This window comes from Coregonus clupeaformis, chromosome 31 (genome assembly GCF_020615455.1).
Source record: "Coregonus clupeaformis isolate EN_2021a chromosome 31, ASM2061545v1, whole genome shotgun sequence".
NCBI lineage: Eukaryota > Metazoa > Chordata > Actinopteri > Salmoniformes > Salmonidae > Coregonus > Coregonus clupeaformis.
Window position 1 is genome coordinate 46,988,955 of NC_059222.1, and position 24,460 is coordinate 47,013,414.

General features: G+C 44.9%; 1 protein-coding gene and 1 non-coding gene across 2 annotated transcripts in view; one reads left to right on the plus strand and one right to left on the minus strand.

Moving 5' to 3' along the window:
• Window positions 1-180: 180 nt before the first annotated feature.
• The window catches only part of tspan7b (tetraspanin 7b), a 28,626-nt gene continuing 4,346 nt past the window's right edge, over window positions 181-24,460 (plus strand). Inside the window, exons 1-2 of the mRNA XM_041859237.2 lie at window positions 181-398; window positions 24,066-24,254. Coding sequence (XP_041715171.1) covers window positions 318-398; window positions 24,066-24,254 — 270 coding nt within the window. The 5' untranslated portion in view covers window positions 181-317. The remainder of the gene's footprint in view (window positions 399-24,065; window positions 24,255-24,460) is intronic.
• LOC121548113 lies at window positions 16,902-16,954 on the minus strand. The gene has a single exon (XR_005996603.2). It is a non-coding gene; the product is annotated as a U7 small nuclear RNA (small nuclear RNA).

Genomic DNA, 24,460 nt, shown 5'->3' on the forward strand with positions numbered 1-24,460 from the left:
AATGTTTTTGCATGTACTTTCACATCAAATGCAACTCTTTTTTTTTAAAATGATGAAATTACTTTGTTACACCTGTTATATACACCCCATAATAATCATTGATCAGGGTTTTCACAGTAACCCGTGAACACCGCCAGAGGGCGCATGGAGAGGACCGAGGCGTGTAGAACGGCCTGCAGCTCATTCATTTACAGCCAGTGAGGAGAGAGCGACTGCGCTGTGAAAGACTGCGGGTGATCAACTGAACCAACGAAGCCCAGTGGAGAATCACAGCAACGCAGCCCCACTGAAAACCCAGTGCCCCATTTTACTATAGAATGGCATCAAGAAGAATGGAGACCAAACCAGTGATAACCTGCCTCAAAACGCTCCTCGTCGTCTATTCCTTCGTGTTTTGGGTAAGCAGACATGACAAAACGATAGTTTATTGTCGTCCTAAATGTAATATTTAGGTAATAATCTAGTTTGTAAACGGTATGATTGAATAGTTTACGTTGAAAAAAACGGATGTTATGCCGTGCGCACCGGGCTGCTGCCTTGGAACAAGTGCATGTTTATTGGTGGGAGCGCTGTGTGGACCGTTATCTTTATTATAGGCTAGCATTATTGTAACGTTTGAGAATTGTTTTTCTGTAAGTTAGGAAATATATTTGTATCAAGTAGGCTATAAATATTGAAACAAATGTTTACTATGTGAAATGTCATTAATTATTTTTTAGCTGATGCTGACGAAGCCATCAGTTTTTACATAGATTCATTTTCCTGTGATTTTGTAAGTGGATACTGACATTCGCATGCTATTGTAAGAATGTTAAGCAGAGGCCAACAGGTAACTTAATCAACATCTGGTCACACTTTATTTGGATAGTCCGGATTTTTCATACTATCAACAAACAATCTGTTGATAAGCAACTGCTTCATAAGGTTACGGTTATGTTTAGAATAACGGTTTGGGTTAATTTTTGAATAAGGGTTAAGGCTATCGTTACGTAAGTGTTAAGGTTTTTATTTTTGTTTAACTAGACAAATTCTTATTTACAATGACGGCCTACACCGGCCAAACCCGGACAACGCTGTGCCAATTGTGCGCCGCCCTATGGGACTCCCAATCACGGCCGGTTGTGATACAGCCTGGAATCGAACCAGGGGGTCTGTAGTGACGCCTCAAGCACTGAGATGCAGTGCCTTAGACCGCTGCGCCACTCGGGAGCCCTACTCTCATCAGTCTGAGGGTTAAGGTTAGGGTTAGGGTTAGGATTAGGGTTAGGGTTAGGGTTAGGGTTAGGGTTAGGGTTAGGGCTAGGGTTAGGGTTAGTAGATAGTTAGATGAAATGTTACTGATAGCCTGTAGATAGTCTGTAGAGCATCTACAGATGGACTATCCAAATAATGTGATACCCAACATCCTTGCATCAAATGGTGGCAGATTCTCAAAGTACCATGATGGACACTGTGGAGATTAAAGCACGCGCAAACTCTCCTGCGGCACCACCCCAATTTGTTGAATTAAGTGTGTGAGAGAGACAGAGTCCTGTTGGGTGTTATGCCTCTTATTTATTGAGATAGCCTATAATTGTCGCACTGTATTGGATGAATGATCTTATTGCTTTTCAAGAAGGAAATTCTTTCCAGACAAGGGGTAAGTTACCCAGGTTGTAACCTATCCCAGGCCAGTAGGCTACAGCTATTTTAGCACAGGGCTGGGCATGGCCTCTCTCTGCATTTACATACATGGGTCCATATGGAATATATGCTTCAGACTGATGAGAGCAGGCGTGGCTCAGTCAGTCCCATAGGTTAGTGGGGCTGGAGTCCCTTACACAAGGCATAGCTGGGAGGATCTACTTAAATGTGCTTCTGTTCTTGTTGGAGCATCAGTAAGGCAGTTAGGCAGAACCCACACCTCCCATCAGCAAACACATATTTCCAGCTATAATCTCATCCATCCATCCATCCATCCATCCATCCATCCATCCATCCATCCATCCATCCATCCATCCATCCATCCATCTATCCCCTCTATTATGTCTGTCTGTGAACCACATTCTCTGTGGTTGCGTCCCAAATGGCACCCTATTCCCTATATAGTGCACTACTTTTGACCAGGGCCAGTGTCTGACCCTCATCCCCTTCTCTATCCGTGGCCAAGGGGGTCTGAATAATACCTTGCCAACCTCTGTGCAGTCCATATCTGCAAGGGGACATACAGAAATAGGCGTTCATGTTTCATCTTTCTCACAGGATAACAACATGTGTCGTCACAGGATCAATCATGATTGCTCGGGATGAGGTTTTTGTCACCTCCTTTGTAGTGAATGAAAGGATGGTGATGGTGGTGGTGGTGGTTAGGGGGAGGGGATTTGATCCCTGAACTGACATGTCATCGATGTAGGCTACCTAGTCCACTTTAGATTGATGCCATGGCTGCTGGTAACAGTTGGGCTGTGGGCTGCTGGTATTAGTTGGGCTGTGGGCTGCTGGTAACAGTTGGGCTGTGGGCTGCTGGTAACAGTTGGGCTGTGGGCTGCTGGTAACAGTTGGGCTGTGGGCTGCTGGTATTAGTTGGGCTGTGGGCTGCTGGTAACAGTTGGGCTGTGGGCTGCTAGTAACAGTTGGGCTGTGGGCTGCTGGTATTAGTTGGGCTGTGGGCTGCTGGTAACAGTTGGGCTGTGGGCTGCTGGTAATAGTTGGGCTGTGGGCTGCTGGTAACAGTTTGGCTGTGGGTTGCTGGTAACAGTTGGGCTGTGGGCTGCTAGTAACAGTTGGGCTGTGGGCTGCTGGTAACAGTTGGGCTGTGGGCTGTTGGTAACAGTTTGGCTGTGGGTTGCTGGTAACAGTTGGGCTGTGGGTTGCTGGTAACAGTTGGGCTGTGGGCTGCTGGTAACAGTTGGGCTGTGGGCTGCTGGTAACAGTTGGGCTGTGGGCTGCTGGTAACAGTTGGGCTGTGGGCTGCTGGTAACAGTTGGGCTGTGGGCTGCTGGTAACAGTTGGGCTGTGGGCTGCTGGTATTAGTTGGGCTGTGGGTTGCTGGTAACAGTTGGGCTGTGGGCTGCTAGTAACAGTTGGGCTGTGGGCTGCTGGTATTAGTTGGGCTGTGGGCTGCTGGTAACAGTTGGGCTGTGGGTTGCTGGTAACAGTTGGGCTGTGGGTTGCTGGTAACAGTTGCGAATGTCCTCCACATGCTTTTTTTGTTTGTTCCTCAAGCAAGGGGGGAGGCCGATGACATCACAACTTCCCATCACATTTTGCTCAAAACATATGTGTTTACCCTTTAGTGTGTGTACTTTACTGTATTTATACTTGGGTTATCACTATTCAACAGAAAAAGTGCAAAAATCACTGGAGGAGGTCTTTAAGGAGTACATCAACTACAGGGCATTACCATTTAGACTGTGATTAAACAGAAAGACCCGCTCCTCTGAGATTAATTGCTTAGATTATTGGTAGTGGACTGGTATTGTGTTCACTCTGGGATGCCACGTTACAATACAAGAATGTGGAGGGAGTCGGATACAAATAAAATTGTCTAGTTCATCATGACACAATAGGATCAGTAATTGTAGTTCTGATCGCTTTTTACATGTTATTCTCTGTGTTTATTAGCTTCTTGAAGTTGGGTTGTGCTTGGAGGGATGTTTGAAGCTATAGGTCCTATGCACAGTGCGACAGCAACAACCTACGTATGTATCTTATTGAATATTATAAACCGGTGGTTCGAGCCCTGAATGCTGATTGGCTGAAAGTAATGGTATATCAGACCGTATATCACAGGTATGACAAAACATTTTTTTTTACTGTTCTAATTACATTGGTTATCAGTTTATAATAGCAATAAGGCACCACAGGGGTTTGTGGTATATGGCCAATATACCACGGCTAACGGCTGTATCCAGGCAGTCCACGTTGCGTCGTGCATAAGAACAGCCCTTAGCCGGGGTATATTGGCCATATACCACACCCCCAAGGTGCCTTATTGCTTAAACAACCAAACCTGACCCACCCACCCTGACCCATCTACCCAGCCAGCCAGCCACCCTGAACCCTCCACCCTGACCCATCCTGACCCACCCACCCTGACCCACCCAGCCAGCCAGCCACCTGCTGTAGCTATATTTGTATTGAAATAGACCTGTTCCTCCTCTAACAAACAGACTCCATTGATGTTGACCAGGGGGCCACTTAGACAAAGAAAGCCATATGGCCTGCTTCACTACTTCACTAAACATATTAGAGGCTGTTTTCCTCCCCAGGCAGACAGACAGACGTACGAGGATGGACTGCAGAGAGAGACAGATAAACAGAGACAGGATGAGACAGAATGAGACAGAGTGCCACAGCTCTGCTGACTTACTTGTTGTGAGAGCTTGGCAGGGGGAGGTTGTTTGAGAGCTTGGCAGGGGGAGGTTGTTTGAGAGCTTGGCAGGGGGAGGTTGTTTGAGACCAGCTCAGCTGTCATTCTGCTCTGGGTACCTACTCTTTTTGTCTCTATCTTCTATGCCAAGAGCTCCAACAATGGCTACACTCTTAGAGAAAAGGGTTCCAAAAGGGTTCTGCGAATGTCCCCATAGGAGAACCCTTTTTGGTTCCAGGTAGAACCCATTTTGGTTCCTGGTAGAACTATTTTGGGTTCCATGTAGAACCCTCTGTGGAAAGGGTTCTACGTGGAACCCAAAAGGGTTCTACCTGGTACCAAAAGGGGTTCTTCCAAGGGTTCTCCTATGGGGACAGCCGAAGAACCCTTTTTGGTTCTAGATAGCACCTTTTTTTCTAAGAGTGTAGCTAGAACCTGACTATCAGTCTGTTATTTACTGCTGTTGCCTGGACCAGTGCCAGAAAGGTTCTTTGTGTGATTACTGTGAGAGTATTTGACAAATTGTCGTAATTATTCAGCACTTCTCACTCCATTTGTCACTATGTGATAAACCAAGGGCTTAGCATTGATAGATTTACTTCTGTTATTTTTGAGAAATAATATCGTTTTGGGTACAAGACTGTCAGTGTCAAGACAATAAATAACTTTTATTTTGAAATGCTGTTTTGCAGAAGCACCTTTTAACCGTTTAATTAACCTGACATGAATGTGTAACTCTGCTCTCTTGCGTGGTAGCTGGTAGGGTCAGGCTGTTAAAGGCTTCATTTAGTGTCAGGCTGCCTGTCATTTCCTCAATAAGATTTCTCCAGGGACTGAAGAGTGACCTAGTTGTCGTTAGGTTTGAGTTGTAAACGTACACCGTCACCATTGGCCAGACTTATTGTTTATGGGTTGGTTTGGATTTGGATCAACTTGTACACTCTTAGAAAAAAGGTGCTATCTAGAACCAAAATGGGTTCTTCGGCTGTCCCCATAAGAGAACCCTTGGAAGAACTCCTTTTGGTACCATGTAGAACTCTTTCCACAGAGGGTTCTACATGGAACTCAAAAGGGTTATCCTATGGGGACAGCCGCAGAGCCCTTATGGAACCCTTCTTTCTTAGGGTTCCAGTCCTATGGGACTCCCAATCACGGCCAAATTGTGATACAGTCTGGAATCAAACCAGGATCTGTAGTGACGCCTCTAGCACTGAGATGCAGTGCCTTAGACCGCTGCACCACTCGGGAGCCCACATACGTGTACTATGAACTGTAGCTTGAAGGTAGCTTGAATACTGTGCGTATAGTTGCTGAAACAAGCCTATAGATGCAGAACATTGATAGACAATTCTATAGCCTCATGGTAGTAGGCATCTCTGTGTAGCAGGAACAGCAGCTTGTTCAGTAGGCTAAGTACAGACAGACGCCCTAAGACTTGTCCTAATTCATGCTGTGGATGCATATTATTAATGCCCAGATGGGAATAAGAAGCATAATGTATTCTGTGTTTTGCGTTGCCTCTGTAGCAGGCTTTTGTTGGGGCTTATTCATCTGAGCATGTGATTGTGCGTCTTATTGTAGAGCATTTAAATGGCTGTGCTCAGCTAAAGTTATTTCTAAATGATCATAGGAAATGGTTAGGCTACCAACTGAGCAAAGACATAAGATCAATATCCAATTTTGACTCATATACATGAATTCAACTTCAAATAAAGAAAAACTATTGAAACCTAACGTTGATTCGGGGTTAAAATATGGGTTAAAATGTCATCAAAAGAAGTTGAAATGACAAGGAATTAAAACCATTGACCCAACCACTTCAGCCAGCCTAGACGGATGGTTAACAGAGACAGACAGTTATACTGCACCAGCCCAGCACACATCTCCCAGGCAACCATATCAGTGGTCTCCTCCTCTGTTAGCGCTGCTCATACAGATGTGGGATCTTAATTTGAGCCAGTTTGCTACAGCAGGAAAATAATCCTGCAGCAACAGGAAATGTGAATTATTATGTGGATTATAATTAATTGACATTTTTGTTGCGGTTTATAACTTTTTTCATAAGGGAAAATCAGGTCTGAAATTTCAAAGTGGAAATTACAAACTTCAGAAGCCTTTTTAAACCTCAAATTCACTACAAGAAAGTTATCCTGCAACTTTATCTATTTCTCAGTATTCATTACATATCCCCCTCAACACCGTCTGGTGGACTCCCTCCTCGGACTGACAGTAGCCTAGCTAGCTCACCTCTGTCTGAATCCCATTACTGAAGGCCTCAAGAGAAAGACAAAGCAACCTCTGGTCTCCAGGCTCAAAGCTAGGCTGTAGAAGCTCCAGCTAAGGCTTAGCCACGACTGTGTTAGCGAACAGGTAATGCGTTTAAATCTGTCTGCTAGGAGCTGCCTGGGTCTAAATACCTTCTCAGCCTAGCACCGCCTAGTTACATTGGTTGCTTAGCGACAGAGAAGTGTTGTCAACAGCTGGTCATTTTAGTAGAGAAGACCCCTGAGTTACAGTGCCTTCAGAAAGTATTCATACCCCTTGACTTATTCCACATTTTGTTGTGTTATAGCCTGAATTCAAAATTGATTAAATAAATTAAAATTCTCACCCATCTACACACAGTACCCAATAATGACAAAGTGAAAACATATATATATATATTTTTTTGCACATTTATTGAAAATGAAATACAGAAATATCTCATTTACATAAGTATTCACACCCCTGAGTCAATACTTTGTAGAAGCACCTTTGGCAGCGATTACAGCTATGAGTCTTTCTGGGTAAGTCTCTAAGAGCTCTCCACACCTGGATTGTGCAACATTTGCCCAATATTCTTTTCAAAATTCTTCAAGCTCTGTTAAATTGGTTATTGATCATTGCTAGACAACCATTTTCAGGTCTTGCCATAGATTTTCAAGTAGATTTAAGTCAAAACTGTAACTCGGCCACTCAGGAAAATTCACTGTCTTCTTGGTAAGCAACTAGTGTAGATTTGGCCTTGTGTTTTAGGTTATTGTCCTGCTGAAAGGTGAATTAATCTCCCAGTGTCTGGTGGAAAGCAGCCTGAACCAGGTTTTCCTCTAGGATTTTGCCTGTGCTTAGCTCCATTCCATTTATTTTTGATCCTGAAAATTCCCCAGTCCTCAACCATTACAAGCATACCCATAACATGATGGAGCCACCACTGTTATTTTATTTTACTTCTGCTCTTACTTCTGGATCACATCCATTCAACTCTGTAACTGTTTTAAAGTTACCATTGGCCTCATGGTAGGTGCCCTTCTTTGCGAGGCATTGGAAAACGTCTCTGGTCTTTGTGGTAGAATCTGTGTTTGAAATTCACTGCTCGACTGAGGGACCTTACAGATAATTGTATATGTGGGGTACAGAGATAAGGTAGTCATTAAAAAATCATGTTAAACACTATTATTGCACACAGAGTGAGTCCATGCAACTAATTATGTGACTTGTTAAGCAAATTTTTACTCCTGAACTTATTTAGGCTTGCCATAACAAAGGGGTTGAATACTGTTTGACTCAAGATATTTCAGCTTTTCATTTTTAATTAATTTGTAAAAAATTCCAAAAACATAATTCCACTTTGACATTATGGGGTATTGTGTGTAGGCCAGTGACAAAAAAATCTAAATTGAATCAATTTTAAATTCAGGCTGTAACACAACAAAACATGGGAAACATCAAGAGGTGTGAATACTGTTACGGAGTCTAGTTGATAGGCAATCGACTAGTTGGACTGTTCCCCAGACTCCACGCGTAGGGATTTGTACAAGGCTTAACAAGGCTATTGAACTGAACATTGGTGTCTGTCTTTATTCCTTAATCCAACATATCATACAGAAACATGGTATCAGAAGTGGCTCGGAAAACACACGTTTGTTATTTTTGTAGCTAAGTACAGTATAGGCGCAGTTACGTTCCATATGCGAACACAAGCCGTTTCCTACTCACAACACTGATCAACTCGTGTTAGCTGGCTAGCTAGCATCACTACCTACCTCCATGACTGAAGACAAAGAAATCTCCTATTCCATTGCTATGGCAGCGAACATTCCGCCACCAAATCACATGGTTCTCACAGGGGACTGGAATACTAATTGGGACAACTTCAGGGATGAATTCGAGGACTATGCGCTGGCGACCGGTCTACATGAGAAACCCAACGAGGTACAAGCGGCAACTCTGAGGAGTTTAATGGGCAGCGAATGCAGGCATATCTACCGGCACAATCTCACCCTCACGGCACGACAACAGTGTGATGCAAAGGCTATATTGGATGCATTGGGGAATTACTTCAAACCCGCCAGAAACGTAATTTACGAGCGGTTCGTTTTCGGAAGCTGCAAACAGGAAGAGGGTGAGTCAGTACACAACTTTGTAACCCGTTTGAGAGAGAAATCCGCCACTTGTGAATACGGGGATTGAAAGATGAACTGATTCGTGACAAAATAGTACTGGGAATTGCAAATGAGAATACGCGCCGGCGTCTACTGAGAGAGAGAGGCTTAACATTAGTAACTGCCATCGAAATGTGCCGCACTGCTGAAGTCACTGACATGAGAATGAGAGCAATGGAAACGGAAACCCCACGCTCCGACGTTGATACTGTTCACGCTGTTGCTAGGCAGACATTCAGACAAAACCAATCGAGGCAGAGTAATTCACCACGAACGGTGAACACAGAGAGCCCCGTAGCATGTAAATACTGTGGGAATACACACACACGTGGCAAAGAGCACTGCCCGGCCTATGGAAAACCATGCAGAGCTTGTGGAACTAATAATCACTTTGCAAAAGTGTGTCTCAAAAGCAAAAGAAGGGTGAGTGAGGGCAAGATTCACTGTGTTGATGATGTTACTCAATGTTCAGAGCTGAACAGTGAAAGTGACATTTACATGCATGAATCCATTGGGGCTGTACACTCAAGAGGGAAGAAATGGTTTGTGACACTACGATTACACAACAAGCAACAACAATGTCAACTGGATTCGGGCGCTACATGCAACGTAATGAGCTACAAAGACAAAATCAATCTGGCACCTGACACACATCTATTTCCCAGCGATACTAGACTAAAGCTGTACTCAGGAGAACTAATGAGCTCTATGGGCACCTTTGAGACCGAATGTGTTATTCGGGGACGCAAACACAAGCTGGAGTTCGAGATTGTGAAAACCAGTCAAAATCCTCTCCTCTCAGGCTCTACATGCGAACGCCTGGGACTGATGCAGTTCACTGTACCAAATGACCTGCACATTGTGGATCATGTCCAGCATGGACCCCTGTCCAAAGAACAACTACTCAGCAGATATGACGATGTATTCAACATGCCCGTTGAATCAGTGCCTGGGGAGGTACACTTTGAAGTGGATGAGAGCATTACTCCAGTCCAGTGTGCTCCTCGCAATGTGCCCATTGCAATGAAAGTGGCTGTGAAGGCCCAGCTGGACAAGTACGAGGCCGATGGCCACATGACATCTGTGACTGAACCAACTGACTGGATCAGCAATATGGTCATAGTGAAAAAACCAGAGAAGCTGAGGGTCTGCATCGACCCAAAGCATCTGAACCAAGCACTGAAACGATCCCACTACATCATGCCGACACTAGAGGATGTCCTCTATAAGCTTCCCAAGGCCAGGATTTTCACCTTGGTGGATGCCCGAGATGCATTCCTTCAATGCAAGCTGGACGAAGAAAGCAGCTTCATGACTACCTTCTGGACCCCCTGGGGTCGGAAACGCTGGCTCAAGCTCCCGTTTGGTGTCTCAGTGGCGCCTGAGGTATACCAACGCAAGCAGCACGAGTTACTGGCTGGGCTCAAGGGCATTGAACCCATCGCCGATGATATCCTGATCGTAGGCTGTGGTGAAACAGATGAAGAAGCAGAACGCGACCACGATGTGAAGCTCCTGGCACTGATGGAGCGCTGCCGATCAGTTAAGCTTCGTCTTGGCCTGAAGAAGCTGCAGTTCAAGGTGAAAGACGTCCACTTCCATGGCCACATTCTCTCGGCAAAAGGCCTGAAGCCGGACCCAGACAAGGTCCAAGCGATCCTCGACATGCCAAACCCGTCTGATGCAAAAGGAGTACAGCGTCTCATCGGCTTTGCAAACTATCTTGCAAAGTTCATGCCACACCTATCAGCAGTCTGTGAGCCTCTGCGCCGGTTGCTGGACAAAGACACACCATGGCACTGGCTACCCAAGCACGAGGCCGCAGTGCAGGAGATGAAATCTCTGGCTTCATCCATGCCAGTGTTGCGCTACTACGACGTCACGACGCCTGTCACAATCCAGAGCGACTCTAGCCAAAGGGGACTTGGATGCTGCCTTATGCAGGAAGGCCAGCCCGTTGCGTTTGCCTCGAGAGCGCTCACCCCCACCGAACAAAACTATGCACAAATTGAGAAAGAGTGCCTCAGCATCGTCTTCTCCTGCCAGCGATTCCATCACTACTTATATGGTCGAGAGCTGGTCACCGCTGAAACTGACCACAAACCACTCATTGCCATATTCAGTAAACCTCTCCTCAACGCGCCCAAGAGGCTTCAAAGTATGCTCCTGACTCTGCAAAACTACAGCCTGAAGGTCATTTACAAGCCAGGACCTGAGATGTACATCAGCGACACACTGAGCAGGGCAACAGCACAATGTACAGGTAGAGGCACTGCCTATCAGCGGCAGGCCATCTGCTCGCTACAGCAGGAACAACAAGATGTTCAACAGATCAATCAGGCAGACTACTTAAACGTGACAGATCACCGCCTAGCCCAGATCAGGCAACATACTGACAAGGACGAACACCTACAGTCACTGAAGTCCATGGCTCTAGCAGGTTGGCCATATCTGAAAGAGGAGACACCTTTCACAGTGAGAGAATACTGGACCTTTCGAGATGAGATCAGTGTGCAAAATGGCGTCTTGTTCAGAGGTCAGAAGGTCATTATTCCCAAATCACTACGTCCAGAGATGCTTACCCGCATACACTCCAGTCACGTCGGAGGTGACGCATGCTACCGTCAGGCTCGTGAAACATTATACTGGCCAAACATGCAAGCAGAAATTAAAGACTTTGTCAGCAACTGTACCACATGCAACGAGTACGCTCATGAACAGCAAAAGGAAACCATGATGTCACACGAACTGCCCACAAGGGCCTGGCAAATCATCAGCATGGACTTATTCAGCCACAGACAAAAGGACTATCTTCTCCTCGTTGATCATTACTCTGACTTTTGGGAAATTGAACTGCTCCCTGACTTGTCCGCAGAGACGGTCATAAAGCGCTGCAAGGCGCAGTTTGCAAGGCAAGGTCAGCCTGACAAGGTAATCACGGACAATGGCCCACAATTCACTGCACAGTTCAAGCGTTTCGCCTCAGAATGGGAGTTTGACCACGTGACCTCCTCTCCAAGACACCCAAAAGCAAATGGCAAGGCAGAATCAGCTGTCAAGATTGCAAAAAACCTGTTAAGCAGGGCCTTGCGCGACAGCAACGACCCATGGAAAGCGATCTTACAGTGGAGGAACACACCCACCGAAAACATGGACAGCAGCCCAGCACAACGCCTTCTGTCCAGACGTCTGAAGACTACTATCCCCGTAGCTAACAAGCTACTTGAGCCCTGCGTCATGGTTGGCGTCACGGACAAACTGCGTCACAGAAAGCAGCTCGCTAAGTGCTTCTACGACCGGACTGCTCGAGACCTACCAGAGCTGGAGGTGGGTGAAACTATAAGGATGAAACCGCTGCCGGGAGACCACACAGGACTTTGGAGGCTGGGCACATGCCTACAGAGAGTTGCACCACGTTCTTACCTGGTGGATGTTGGTGGCTCCCTCTATCGTCGCAATCGGGTGGATCTGCGCGTAGCAGAGCAGACAAACCAGAACATGCCATACACTCACTTAGATGAGCTGGATCACAGTCCAGGCCTAAGGGTAAGGGGTGCAGAATTGAGACATGAGCCAACTGAAGGTGAAGCTTCTACCCCACCAAACTCTCCAGCTCGTGGCCCTAATCCTACCCCTGTCAGAGCCAATACTTACTCACGGGTGGGTCGGCTGTGCAAGCCACCGGACAGGCTTACTCTGTAAGCAAGAGACTTAACTTGTTGTCTGTTAATTTAAAAAAGGAAGATGACAGCTGAAGTAAAAAGAAAATGTCATGCTTTTCAATTGTTATGACTTGACTGTTAAGAACGCAATGTTATGCCGTTATGTTTGCACTTTCTATTGAAAAGGATGATGTTACGGAGTCTAGTTGATAGGCAATCGACTAGTTGGACTGTTCCCCAGACTCCACGCGTAGGGATTTGTACAAGGCTTAACAAGGCTATTGAACTGAACATTGGTGTCTGTCTTTATTCCTTAATCCAACATATCATACAGAAACAAATACTTTCTGAAGGCACTGTTTGTGCTACTCACTGGACTGTGCTTGATCGCTGTCCAAGCTTGTACTGTGAGACCAGATTGACTCAGTCATCGTTTACACTGGTCCAAAGTTCACTTCTTTTCTTCTCAGAAAGGGAAAACAGCGTAAATGGGACAATCTGCAGTTGGTACATCCATTTTTTTAAACGTATAAATTAATTATATGTACCCATCAATTCTTGAAGAATATAACTTAGAAAAGCCTCATGAGGTTCGTTCAACTGTCGTACACCATCAGAACCCACAATATAACCTTGTTTTACTACAATGCTTGTAAACAAAGTAAATGTAAACAAACACTGTACAGCCTCAAAACATGGTTAAAACTATACTTTTGATATCAGTACTTTTGCATACATAGCTCTGTCTATGAATTTGAGAGTGCTTACATATCTCCAGCACCACCCCTCAGCTTTTTACCGAAACAGAGGTGGGGAATGCACTTTGTTATTGTTTCAACCTCGGATTGCCCCTTTAAAGGGTAAAAAACAAGGTGAGTGAAGGTTACAGGGGAATTGAACGAATAAGACCTCACCTTACTTGTAAAAGAGATGATTAATAAAATAACCTAAGGCCTAACATTACACAAGAGGCTGGAGAAGGTAAGGGATTTCCAGTGATGAACTTCTGGTCTCGGTGCGTATAGATCTCTCAAGGCAGCCGGCAAACTGCCCATCACTGAGGCAGCTAGAAAATATCTAATTAAGAACTTCCCTTCAGACTTCCAACCGAGTGAGGTTCAAAGGTCAAATAGCCACAGAGGTCATCAAGTGCCGGCCATCCAACCAATTAGGCTGTGATTGAGGAATTCCAAGGTGGCTGAAAATTCCAGTCATTGTGTGGTGTGTTAGATTTAGAACCAATAGACGTTGAACGAACAGTGTCTCTGACTCTTAGTCAGGGCTTTACATGTTGCTGGTAATGAAAGTTGCCTAAAATTAGCCTGCAGCCAGGGAGGAGGTGCTAAATGCTTTGGATTGACTTTGATCGCTCTCCATAATTCCCTATGTGTGAGTGAGCGCTGTAGGGTGAGTAGGCAGCAGTTAGAATCTCAGCTAGGTTCAGCATGTGGTGATTTGGACACTCACCCAACAAATGCATTCTCAACGGCTAAGGTCATTTGACTCTTTCACAGCGGTACTGATTGTCATTATGGGAAATGTCCAGTAGTTTAACAGTTCGCTTGTCACAAATCAACACTCTCGATGAACATTATATTGTAGGCTAGTCATCACCTGCATAGATTCAGCTGTAGACCCACTGACAATATGCACTGCAGTGTTGTTGTAGAGTAATTCCTTCATTGTTGAGGATTTAAAGCCATATATCCAAATCTGTATTGTTTTGTAAGCAGACCTTTAAACCTCTTGCACCTGGCCTTAATCCTTTGTTTTGCCTCTTTATCTTTTAACACATGATGTGTTCTTTGTAGTAGATACAGTATATTTGCATGCGTTTAGATCCATTTCAGAGATTTGTTTTTTTTCTTCTTCATACTTGACCAACTCACAGAACTAGCCTATAGGGAAAACTCAGAAGGCCCTAGCTAGTGCATAGCTGTGTGAGGTTAGGCAAGTGGCCGGCCAGTGGCAAGGCTAGCTATGGTTGGGGGTTGCTTGACCCCCCAATTAGTGATGTGGTGTTCATAAGGGGTCTTGCTATTCCCTGGTCTAGTAGGAAGGCTATATCCGACAGGAAGACATTAAACATGAGTCATTGTTGACCCCTGGACCAATGACAGTGAGCTGCTGGATCAGCGGCAATATTAAGTGCACTGATGTCTGTTTGCCTGTCTTGTCTGATGGCGTGAGAGTGTTACCGTGCTTGACATCTTTAACATGCATGTAGTGCTCAGCTCACACATTGAGTTGGGCTTTCCTGCAAAGCTATTAGGTGACTGTGATATGTCATATGTAATATACTGTATGACTAATAGTAATTGCAACAAATGAATCAATAAAGACTATAAGATGAATCACTATGGTGCCCTTCAAAATACTTTAAAACAAGACGATATCCTCCTCCAGATAGGCCTACTGTCTTTCCAACGTTTTTGCCGGTCACGGAAAGCGAGAACCTCAGAAATGTCCAGTATGCTGTTTATAAACTGAATACACATAGGCTACTAGTATACGTCTAGACGTTTCACTTCGGTCCCTGAAAGTGAGACCCTCCAAAATGTCCAGTATGTTTGCAAACACATAGGCCTGCAGAACCCAGAATGTGCTTCTGAGATCATATGTCAACAAGGCCACTGTGGTACGGGCTAAGGGACCTCCACTGTGAATTGTGTGCCAATAAAATAGACCCCCTTGTCTCAGGGCGAGTCATTTGTTAGGGGGTCATGAGGTCACACTGACAGCCACCTGACTCAGCAGGTGGAAGGGGACAGGCTCCTCGCTGGCTGGCTCGTCACCTGCTGTGTGTCGTTTGTGTCGTGTTTATGCTAGCTAGCAGCTCACGAGGCCTAACGTCACGCTGGACTCCGGGGTCAATAAAAACAGGCTCATTTCCAGACACCACGCCTCCAGTGGAGATATGGAAACAATATGAAGTAAATCTTATCTATCCCATACCAGGAAGTCTCACAGGGCACAGGGAGAGGAGAAAATGGATGCTGCTAATCCCTCAGTGGGACTGGAGAGCCAGGCAGTGCAAAACCCAAACAACGCTGCTGCCTGCCAGGCTGCCTGTCATTACACCTATCCAATAACAACGCTGCTGCCAGCCAGGCTGCCTGTCATTACACCTATCCAATAACAACGCAGTGAGGAAGAAAAGGCCTGGGTGTAAAAACCGGAACAATGTCAGGTTAGGGTGAGACCAACACAGCACAATAGTAACGGTCATGGCCACGTAGGCTGGCTGGCGGGCGGGCTGCTGAGACTGCCATTGCCATGGAGATTAACTCCCCCCCGTTGGTTCTGTGTGCTGCCTGGTCTAGTTTAGTGCCTTCACTGTAGAATGGACCCACAGCTTTGCTGAGAGAGCAAGGGAGCCTCGTTGAGCTTATAGTTTACATTTCCAAGCATCGTACTTTACTTGGCACCATTTTGAGCCTTTAATGAACTAATGATCAGTCCAACTCAGAAACCCTGCCAGCACCAGTGAATGATGTGAATCCCCCTCTTTCTCTTCCCTCTTTCTGTCTTCTCTGTTTGCTTCTCTTTCACATTCTCTCTCCCTCTCTCTTTGTCTCTCTCTCCCTCTCCTTCCCTCTCATTAATCAAAAGTGAACAGACATTTACATATAAAACATGGTTGAGGGGTACCCTTACCTTCGGTCTCTGCTAGCTGTTTCAGCTACTACTGTATAGCTCAGAGTAGTCAACCCTAATGTACAGTATAAAGGCAATCATTCCCATCTTCCTTTTCCACTTGGGAAGCACAGTCAATCCCTCTGGGTTTGAAGAGTAGTGCAGAGAAGGAGGCCTGTGGTGTGCTCAGCCAAGGATGTACAATATGGCTGTCGCTTTAAGGACCATTTTAGGATGTCATTATCCACCTTGATGAGCACAAGACTTCCTGTCATGTCACTGTCTTCTTTGTCTGTGTTCGTTACCTCCAATGATGTAGAACATACTGTCATTGACCCCCATCAATATGCATTACAAAGTCAACTTGGAGTTCTATCATTGTTGTAGTTCCAGTTGGTTACATTAGAAGAACAGATTCATTCTAGAAACATCAGAGCCCTTTGGAGTAGAATGTTTGTATTTCAGAGGTGAACGTTATTGATCACTCACTACACAGACTAAGTGAATTTAATGGCCCGCAACAAAGCAATCATTGTGATACTGATGGACTACCATCCATGCTGTCACACACGCAGACATTACTGTAGTGTTTTTGCGGATATTACTATAGTATTTACTAAAGTGTTTTTTGCGGACATTACTGTAGTATTTACTGTAGTGTTTTTGCGGACATTACTGTAGTATTTACTGTAGTGTTTTTGCTGACATTATTGTAGTATTTACTGTAGTGTTTTTGCGGACCTTAATGTAGTATTTACTATAGTGTTTTTGCGGACATTACTGTGGTATTTACTATAGTGTTTTTGTTTTATTATTTTTGACATAGAAGAAGGGGGCTTTCTCCTTGAGGAAACCTACTGGACAAATACTAAAAGAGCTCATTTTCCATAACCTGTAGGTAGATAGGACTGGGGTCTGAACGGATAGTTGAGAGCCTTTCTCTTTTCTAGAACATAATATATTCAATATACTGTACTTGGTATTTACAGTGCCAGTCAAAAGTTTGGACACACCTACTCATTCCAGGGTTTTTCTTTATTTTTACTATTTTCTACATTGTAGAAGAATAGTGAAGACATCAAAACTATGAAATAACACATATGGAATCATGTAGTAACCAGAAAAGTGCCAAAAGTGTGCAAAGCTGTCATCAATGCAAAGGGTGGCTACAAAATATATTTTGATTTGTTTAACACTTTTTTGGTTACTACATGATTCCATATGTGTTATTTCACAGTTTTGATGTCTTCACTATTATTCTACAATGTAGAAAATAGTAAAAATAAAGAAAAACCCTTAAATGAATAGGTGTGTCAAAACTTTTGACTGGTACTGTAGGTTTCTCAATTATGGCCGGCACAAATTGGGATATGGGGGAGGGGAATGGGCAGGTTAAATGCAAATTAAATACTGTAGTGTTACTATAGTTAAAAAACTGTCATGTTTTTGTGGACTGTAGTGTTTTAGCGGACATTGTGTTTTTTTTCAGATAATACTGTAGTATTAACTATAGTATTCTACAGTATACTACAGTTTACTACAGAATTCTACATTAAGTATTTCTTCATGTGGGCTGTCAGTTATGCAACATGACATTTCTTGAACACCACATTGGAGTTTCAATAAAACACAGTCAGATGCCAAGATCACTGTAACAGAATTCAGATTGGAGTTTAGTTTTCACTCAGGGGGCTGATTCTAGTCCCCCTTCAACCCCCCATCCTAAAGTAAACAAATAAACCCAAAAAACATTTTATTTGAATGAGATTCGACTATAAGTGCCTGGCTTTGAGCGCACATAGAACAACAGTGCCTTTGATCATGTCTCTGCTGAGGGGAGAAGGAGGGGAGCGCTTCCCCTTTGAAATCTAAAGTGCTCTTTTCATTTCTACATCATCCTTCCTCCCAATTCTCCTGCTCTGCCATCCAGCGAGTGACTGTTCTGTTCTGGGGACACACTGAGTCCCTGTATCTCCCAAAGCTTCTATTGTCTGTCTGGTTTGACTGTAGCCGTGTTGTTTTTAAAGGGAAAAGCTGGATGGAGACAATGTGAGCCAGATGAGCGGCTTGTTAAAAAGGTGTCTGTGCTGTTGTTGTTGTTGGTTTTCTCCAGGCATCATTAATGTGCTGTGTTTAATCTGTCAGGAAGTGGCTCAGTGTTGTTTAGCTGGCTCCCAGGGGAGGATGGAGTGTGACTGTAGTCCTGCTGTGAGTGGCTGGAATCCTATAGGGAACATAGGGGCGTGGCTCCCCCTGCTTCCCTGCTCCAGGAGCATCAGGATCTAAGGGAACAGAGCCAAACAGAGCAGAACATAACAGAGCAGAGCAGAACAAAGCAGAGCAGAACAGTGCAGAACAGAGCAGAACAGAAAAGAACAGAGCAGAACAGAGCAGAACTGAACAGAGCAGAACAGAGCAGAACAAAACAGAGCAGAACAGAGCAGAACCGAACAAAGCAGAACAGAGCAGAGCAGAACAGAGCAGAACCGAACAAAGCAGAACAGAGTAGAACAGGATAGAGCAGAACATAGCAGAGCAGAGCAGCGCAGAACAGAGCAGAACAAAGCAGAACAGAACAGAGCAGAGCAGAGCAGAGCAGCGCAGCAATCCCTGGTGATGCAACACCAAATCAAACACACATGCCTTGCTTTGCTTTCAGATACAGAATAATAATGATCCAAGGGGTCTCCTACCTAAATGTCTTGCGTGTGTGTCTCTCTTCATCATGTTCCCCTTACTGTATTTCTACCGAAGCTAAAGCTCTATCTCAAAGGCTCTTCCTGCAGCTCAAAGTGGCATAAAGGTGTGATGTCGTCTCATGTTTGCATCAGCGCCAGTGCACCTGCCAGGGCAGATGGTCTGACCATTAGTCAGGCCTCGGCCCCAGCCCTCTCATTTCTACATAGAGGAATTACCTCTGTCAGGACTCCAATCTGGTGTTGAAATGCAACTAGCTCCTGTGCGCCATCCCTGACGGACTCTGATAAAAGTGGTTCACTTTAACAGACTGGCAACTTCAGTATTTATAGGTAAAATGGCTGACTTCCCTATTCCTACTCTGAAAGTCCTAGTTCACTCAAAATCGACATACAGTACATAACAGTGTAAAGGGATTTGGTCATCTAGGATTGTGTATGCATTTGTGTTTCAGATGTTGAATTCATTTTTACTACAACAGAAACCCTATAACCATGTCTCATGACTGTGGTGTAACGTCACAGCTGAGATAACATTCAGTACACATAAACACAAAGCCCAGCTGAGTTAACTGAGGCCAATATGGCCGCCGACTACAACACATCCCACAGGGCCTCTGCACTGCTGTTTGTGTGAGGAAGTTCATCTGAGCCGTGGCTCTTTTCATCAGTCCCCTCACACACGCACGCACACAAACACACATACACACACATACACTCACACACACACACACACATACACACACACACACACACAAACACACACACACACACACACCCTCTCCCCTAAACCCCTCTTGCCTAGGACGGTACCCCCTGCTGATGGAGCATGTAGGGGAGGGAAGCCCCTCGCTCGCTACAGCAGATGGTTCCATGAATCATTGATAGTGTTGCGTTAAATAAAACATGAACACTGTAGAGGAGAGGAAACTGCTCCCAGACATTACTAGAGAAGGGACAGAGGATAGGGATGAGATGGGGACAGAACTCATTCATGTGCTATCTCTCAGATGTGTCCTACAGCGCTGTCTAGGTGTCGTGCTACACGTTGGACAGTGACTCATCTCTCTCTCTCTCTCTTAAATTATTCTATCTCTCTTACTGTCTCACTACATACACTCTCTCGTCCCTCCCTTTCTCTCTCTCTCTCTCTCTCTCTCTCTCTCTCTCTGTCTCTCTCTCTCTCTCTCTCTCTCTCTCTCTCTCTCTCTCTCTCTCTCTCTCTCTCTCTCTCTCTCTCTCCCTCTCTCGGAGGGAGGGGGGAGGGAGGGAGGGAGGGAGGCAGGCAGGCAGGCAGGCAGGCAGGCAGGCAGGCAGGCAGGCAGGCAGGCAGGCAGGGAGGGAGGGAGGGAGGGAGGAAGGGAGGGAGGCCGAGAGGGAGGCCGAGAGGGAGGCCGGGAGGGAGGGAGGGAGGCAGACAGGCTGCTCTGTATGTGTCAGCGGGCCTCTGACGCACGGCCGGCGCCAGACATGCTCAGAATCACAACAACATTTCCCAACGCATGGTGGCTACAGGGAGGTGATGCTTGTAGCGTCCCAATGGCACCCTATTCCCTATATAGTGCACTATTTTTGACCAGAGCCCTATGGGAAGTGCACAATGTAGGGAACAGGGTGCCACTGCTTGAGGTAGAAGTTGCCCTTTACCACAGATCTAGGATCAGATCACCCTAATCCCAATCCTAACCTTAACCATCAGGGGAATGACAAAATATCTGACCCTGTATCAGTAGTTAGGTATCCTTTTCCCATGTGCTTCCTCTCTGCCGTGTTCGTTGGCATGCTAACCATGAGGCATAGCAACGATAGAGGAATTTCTTAGCTGTGCCACTACTACCATGCACTCCTTCCTGGTCTCAAACTGTGGTGATGCAGTTAGCAGTTATTTCTGTGCCTCAGCAGCATGCAGCTCTGGTATCTGTTTCACACAGTCATTAGCATTGCCATGAGACGCCGGTCTAGGTAAATGGCCTGAGTGGGACATCTTCATTTATCCACCATCTTTGATATAGATCTGTCTGATAAAGTCTTCCTCTGCTGCTGTTCTGTGTGGGTTAGACACATATTGAACAGGCTGATATTTATGGCAGAGCACCGGTGGGCTGAGAGTCTTATGAAACTGTGTTCACATCTCACAGCAGCTGGGCCAATGCCTTCTGGCTTGTGTAAGCCAGAAGGCACTCCTGAGTGGTGCAGTGGTCTAAGGCACTGCATCGCAGTGCTAACTGTGCCACTAGAGATCCTGGTTCGAATCCAGGCTCTGTCGCAGCCGGCCGCGACTGGGAGACTCATGGGCGGCACACAATTGGCCCAGCGTCGTCCAGGGTAGGGGAGGGAATGGCCGGCAGGGATGTAGCTCAGTTGATAGAGCATGGCGTTTGCAATGCCAGGGTTGTGGGTTCGATTCCTACGGGGGGCCAGTATAAAAAAAAAATGTATTCACTAACTGTAAGTCGCTCTGGATAAGAGCGTCTGCTAAATGACTAAAATGTAAGGAAGGAGTGAGCTTCTACCAGAGAAGCTATAAGGTAAGATAAGATAAACATATTTAGTTATGGTTGGGGGCGGGGGCGGGGGTGATAGTTACTTCAGTGATGTCATTGCTATGCTAGTAAGGGACGAATAGCCAGCCTTAATTATCAAGGAAACCTTGACCCAACCCTGCTAACTTCAGATTTGACAAAGAAAGGAACTCCAGTTATTGTCATTTTAGATGTAATCCTGATTCCTGATCTTCCCTACCCCACAGATGCTGTTAATTAATGAGTGAAATATTCATATATTAATAATCAGGAAGAGATATAGAGAGGAACCCAATGGAGAACCCCAGTCCTTGAGTGGAACCCCTGCTTTGAACAAGCCCCCCAAATCCCCAAAGTGAATACATTAACACACTTTAATTGAATGACATGGGGGAGGAGATTCATATCTGTCATGTTTTTGTGTATTCATATCTGTCATGTCTTTGTGGATGTGTATAATTAGATCATTTACAACATTGATGTTGAGATTTGAGGTTAGATAGTACCAGTAGTAGCCTACCTTCCTAGACCCACAATCCCACACGGTTCAGAACAGTTTTTGTGATGATTTATGAGGATTTTTTTCCTCATCAAAGGGAATGGCATCTTTCTCCTCTGGACAGGTAGACGTGCCACTGCTCTATTCCAATGATGCCAGTCTTTACCAATAACCACAGCACCATCTGCTGGTTCAGGAAGACACTACTAGAGGTCTATACACAGAAAAGTGTGGTGCGCACAATGATTTATACATACACTAGATGACTGATAGGGGGCGCTGTGTTGAAGCAACCGCACCTCCATCTTGGCACTCCCTCACCGTTGTAAAACATATTTTGGAAGCTATAGAAATGCATTTATTAATGTCTACATTTGTTTTTGCCACGTTTATTATATTACAGACACCTTAATGCATACTTTTATATTATATTATGTGAGCTAAACATAAGAATAAAAAAATAAACAATATATGGAAACATTTTCCTTAAAGTATATATTTTTGGGGATGACTAATGTTACTGTCCCCACTACAACAACAAAAATACTTAAATACATGTAATTTTGTCCTTGAAACATTTCATTTAAATACTGTAGCATTCCATGTATTCCTATGGAGGACTGCTCCTACTGGGGAGTGCCAACATGGCCGACAGATGGCTTCAAAGCCTCTCAATGGCCAATACATAGCATCAGCAATCCAGGGTTTGTATACGTCATTGGGTGCACATAATAAGCACTAGTAGAAACACACACAACAACAACAACAACAACATGAAAGAACGGGGACATGGTTTTGTATGATGCATTGACGAAATGGTGGTACAAAAATGGAATGTCTGACTCTCCTTTTCTTGCGAGGTTACATAACCCCAGCATAGAGAGAGTGAAGCGTTCAGTCAACAGCGACTAATGCATGCTGGTGTGGGGTGGGCTTTTGGAAGGCCTGCATTCACTCTGTCACTCTTTTCACGCCACTTCGACACAAAGTGATTTTTATAGCAGGTTAGGAGAGCATTTTCGCTAAACCTAACCCTAACCCATTTCCTAACCTTAACCTCAGTCTCCTAACCTGCTACGTTAATTATCCTAACCTGCTATGTTAATTCTCCTAACCTGCGGCGTAAGTTATCCTAACCTGCTACGAAAAAGTTTTTTAAAATGGCGTGAAAATTGTGTTTCCCTTCATGAGTTTTTCCTGGTCAGTTGACATGGTCCGGAAACGAGTCATCCTACATGAGTAGGGCCAAATATGGTGGAAAAATCAAGATATCCCATAAAGGCTGTTTACCATTGAAAACAAATTGTCACAGTTCCCATTTACTTACGGAAAATTCCACCCAAAAACTATATTTTGGTATTTGTTTCATTAGTCCATTGTTGACATAGTTCCAAAATGTTTTGCTTGTTATCAATCAAGTTTTCAAGATATGTAAATATAAAAATACAGAAATCATCCCGTATGATGCATTTTGCAACATATGATGCAAAATGCAGCATACGGGGATGATTTCTGTATTTTGATAGCAGCTGGGTCTGGTCTACTTAGTAAGTCTCAGTTCATTTGAACCAGAAAAAAAGGAGCCTATGAAATGTCTCACTTTCTCTTCCGTCTCATGAGCCATGCAGTGAGGATTCAGTTTCTTTCATTGGGTGGCAGCAAAGAGCTATCTTCAATACCACTAACAGCGTCATAGTAGTTCAGCAGTGTATCATTTATAATAATAATAATATGCCATTTAGCAGACGCTTTTATCCAAAGCGACTTACAGTCATGCGTGCGTGCATACATTTTTGTGTATGGGTGGTCCTTGCATTGCAATCAATGGTTTAATACACAGATGAATTCACTGGTTTTATGGACGACTGCTTAAACAGACCACTGACATTTGATATCATATGTAAGGTGTCATGAAGATGTGATGGTTGTGTTACAGTCATGCCACCTATCATCTCTATGGGTCTGAAACCTCCAGTGATCCCCTTGATGACGTTTTAGTGACAGGGCTCTAATGGTGTCTTTGTCCTTCTCTCTCTCTCTCTCTCTCTCTCTCTCTCTCTCTCTCTCTCTCTCTCTTTCTCTCTTTCTCTCCCCCTCTCTCTCTCTCTCTCTCCCCTCTCTCGCTCTCTCCTCTCTCTCTCTCTCTCTCTCTCTCTTTCTCTCTTTCTCTCCCCCCCCCTCTCTCTCTCTCTCCCCTCTCTCGCTCTCTCCTCTCTCTCTCTCTCTCTCTCTCTCTCTCTCTCTCTCTCTCTCTCTCTCTCTCTCTCTCTCTGTCCAGATCACGGGCGCGATCCTCCTAGCTGTAGGACTATGGGGGAAGTTCATGCTGGGTGCGTACATATCTATCATCGCTGACAGCTCCACCAACGCTCCTTACGTTCTCATCGGCACCGGAACATGCATCATCGTGTTCGGACTGTTTGGATGCTTCGCTACGTGTCGCGGGAGCCCATGGATGCTCAAGCTGGTGAGAGCTAGGAGAAGTTGCCAACTGAGTAACTCTATTTTTTCTGTTTCTTCCCACTGGGCACAGACGTCAATTCAACATCTATTCCACGTTGGTTCAACGTAAAGTAATTGAAATGATGTGGAAACAACGTTGATTCAACCAGTGTGTGCCCAGTGGGTTTGTATCTTTCTTTATTTCTTTCCTTCTAAAAATGTATTCCTTTC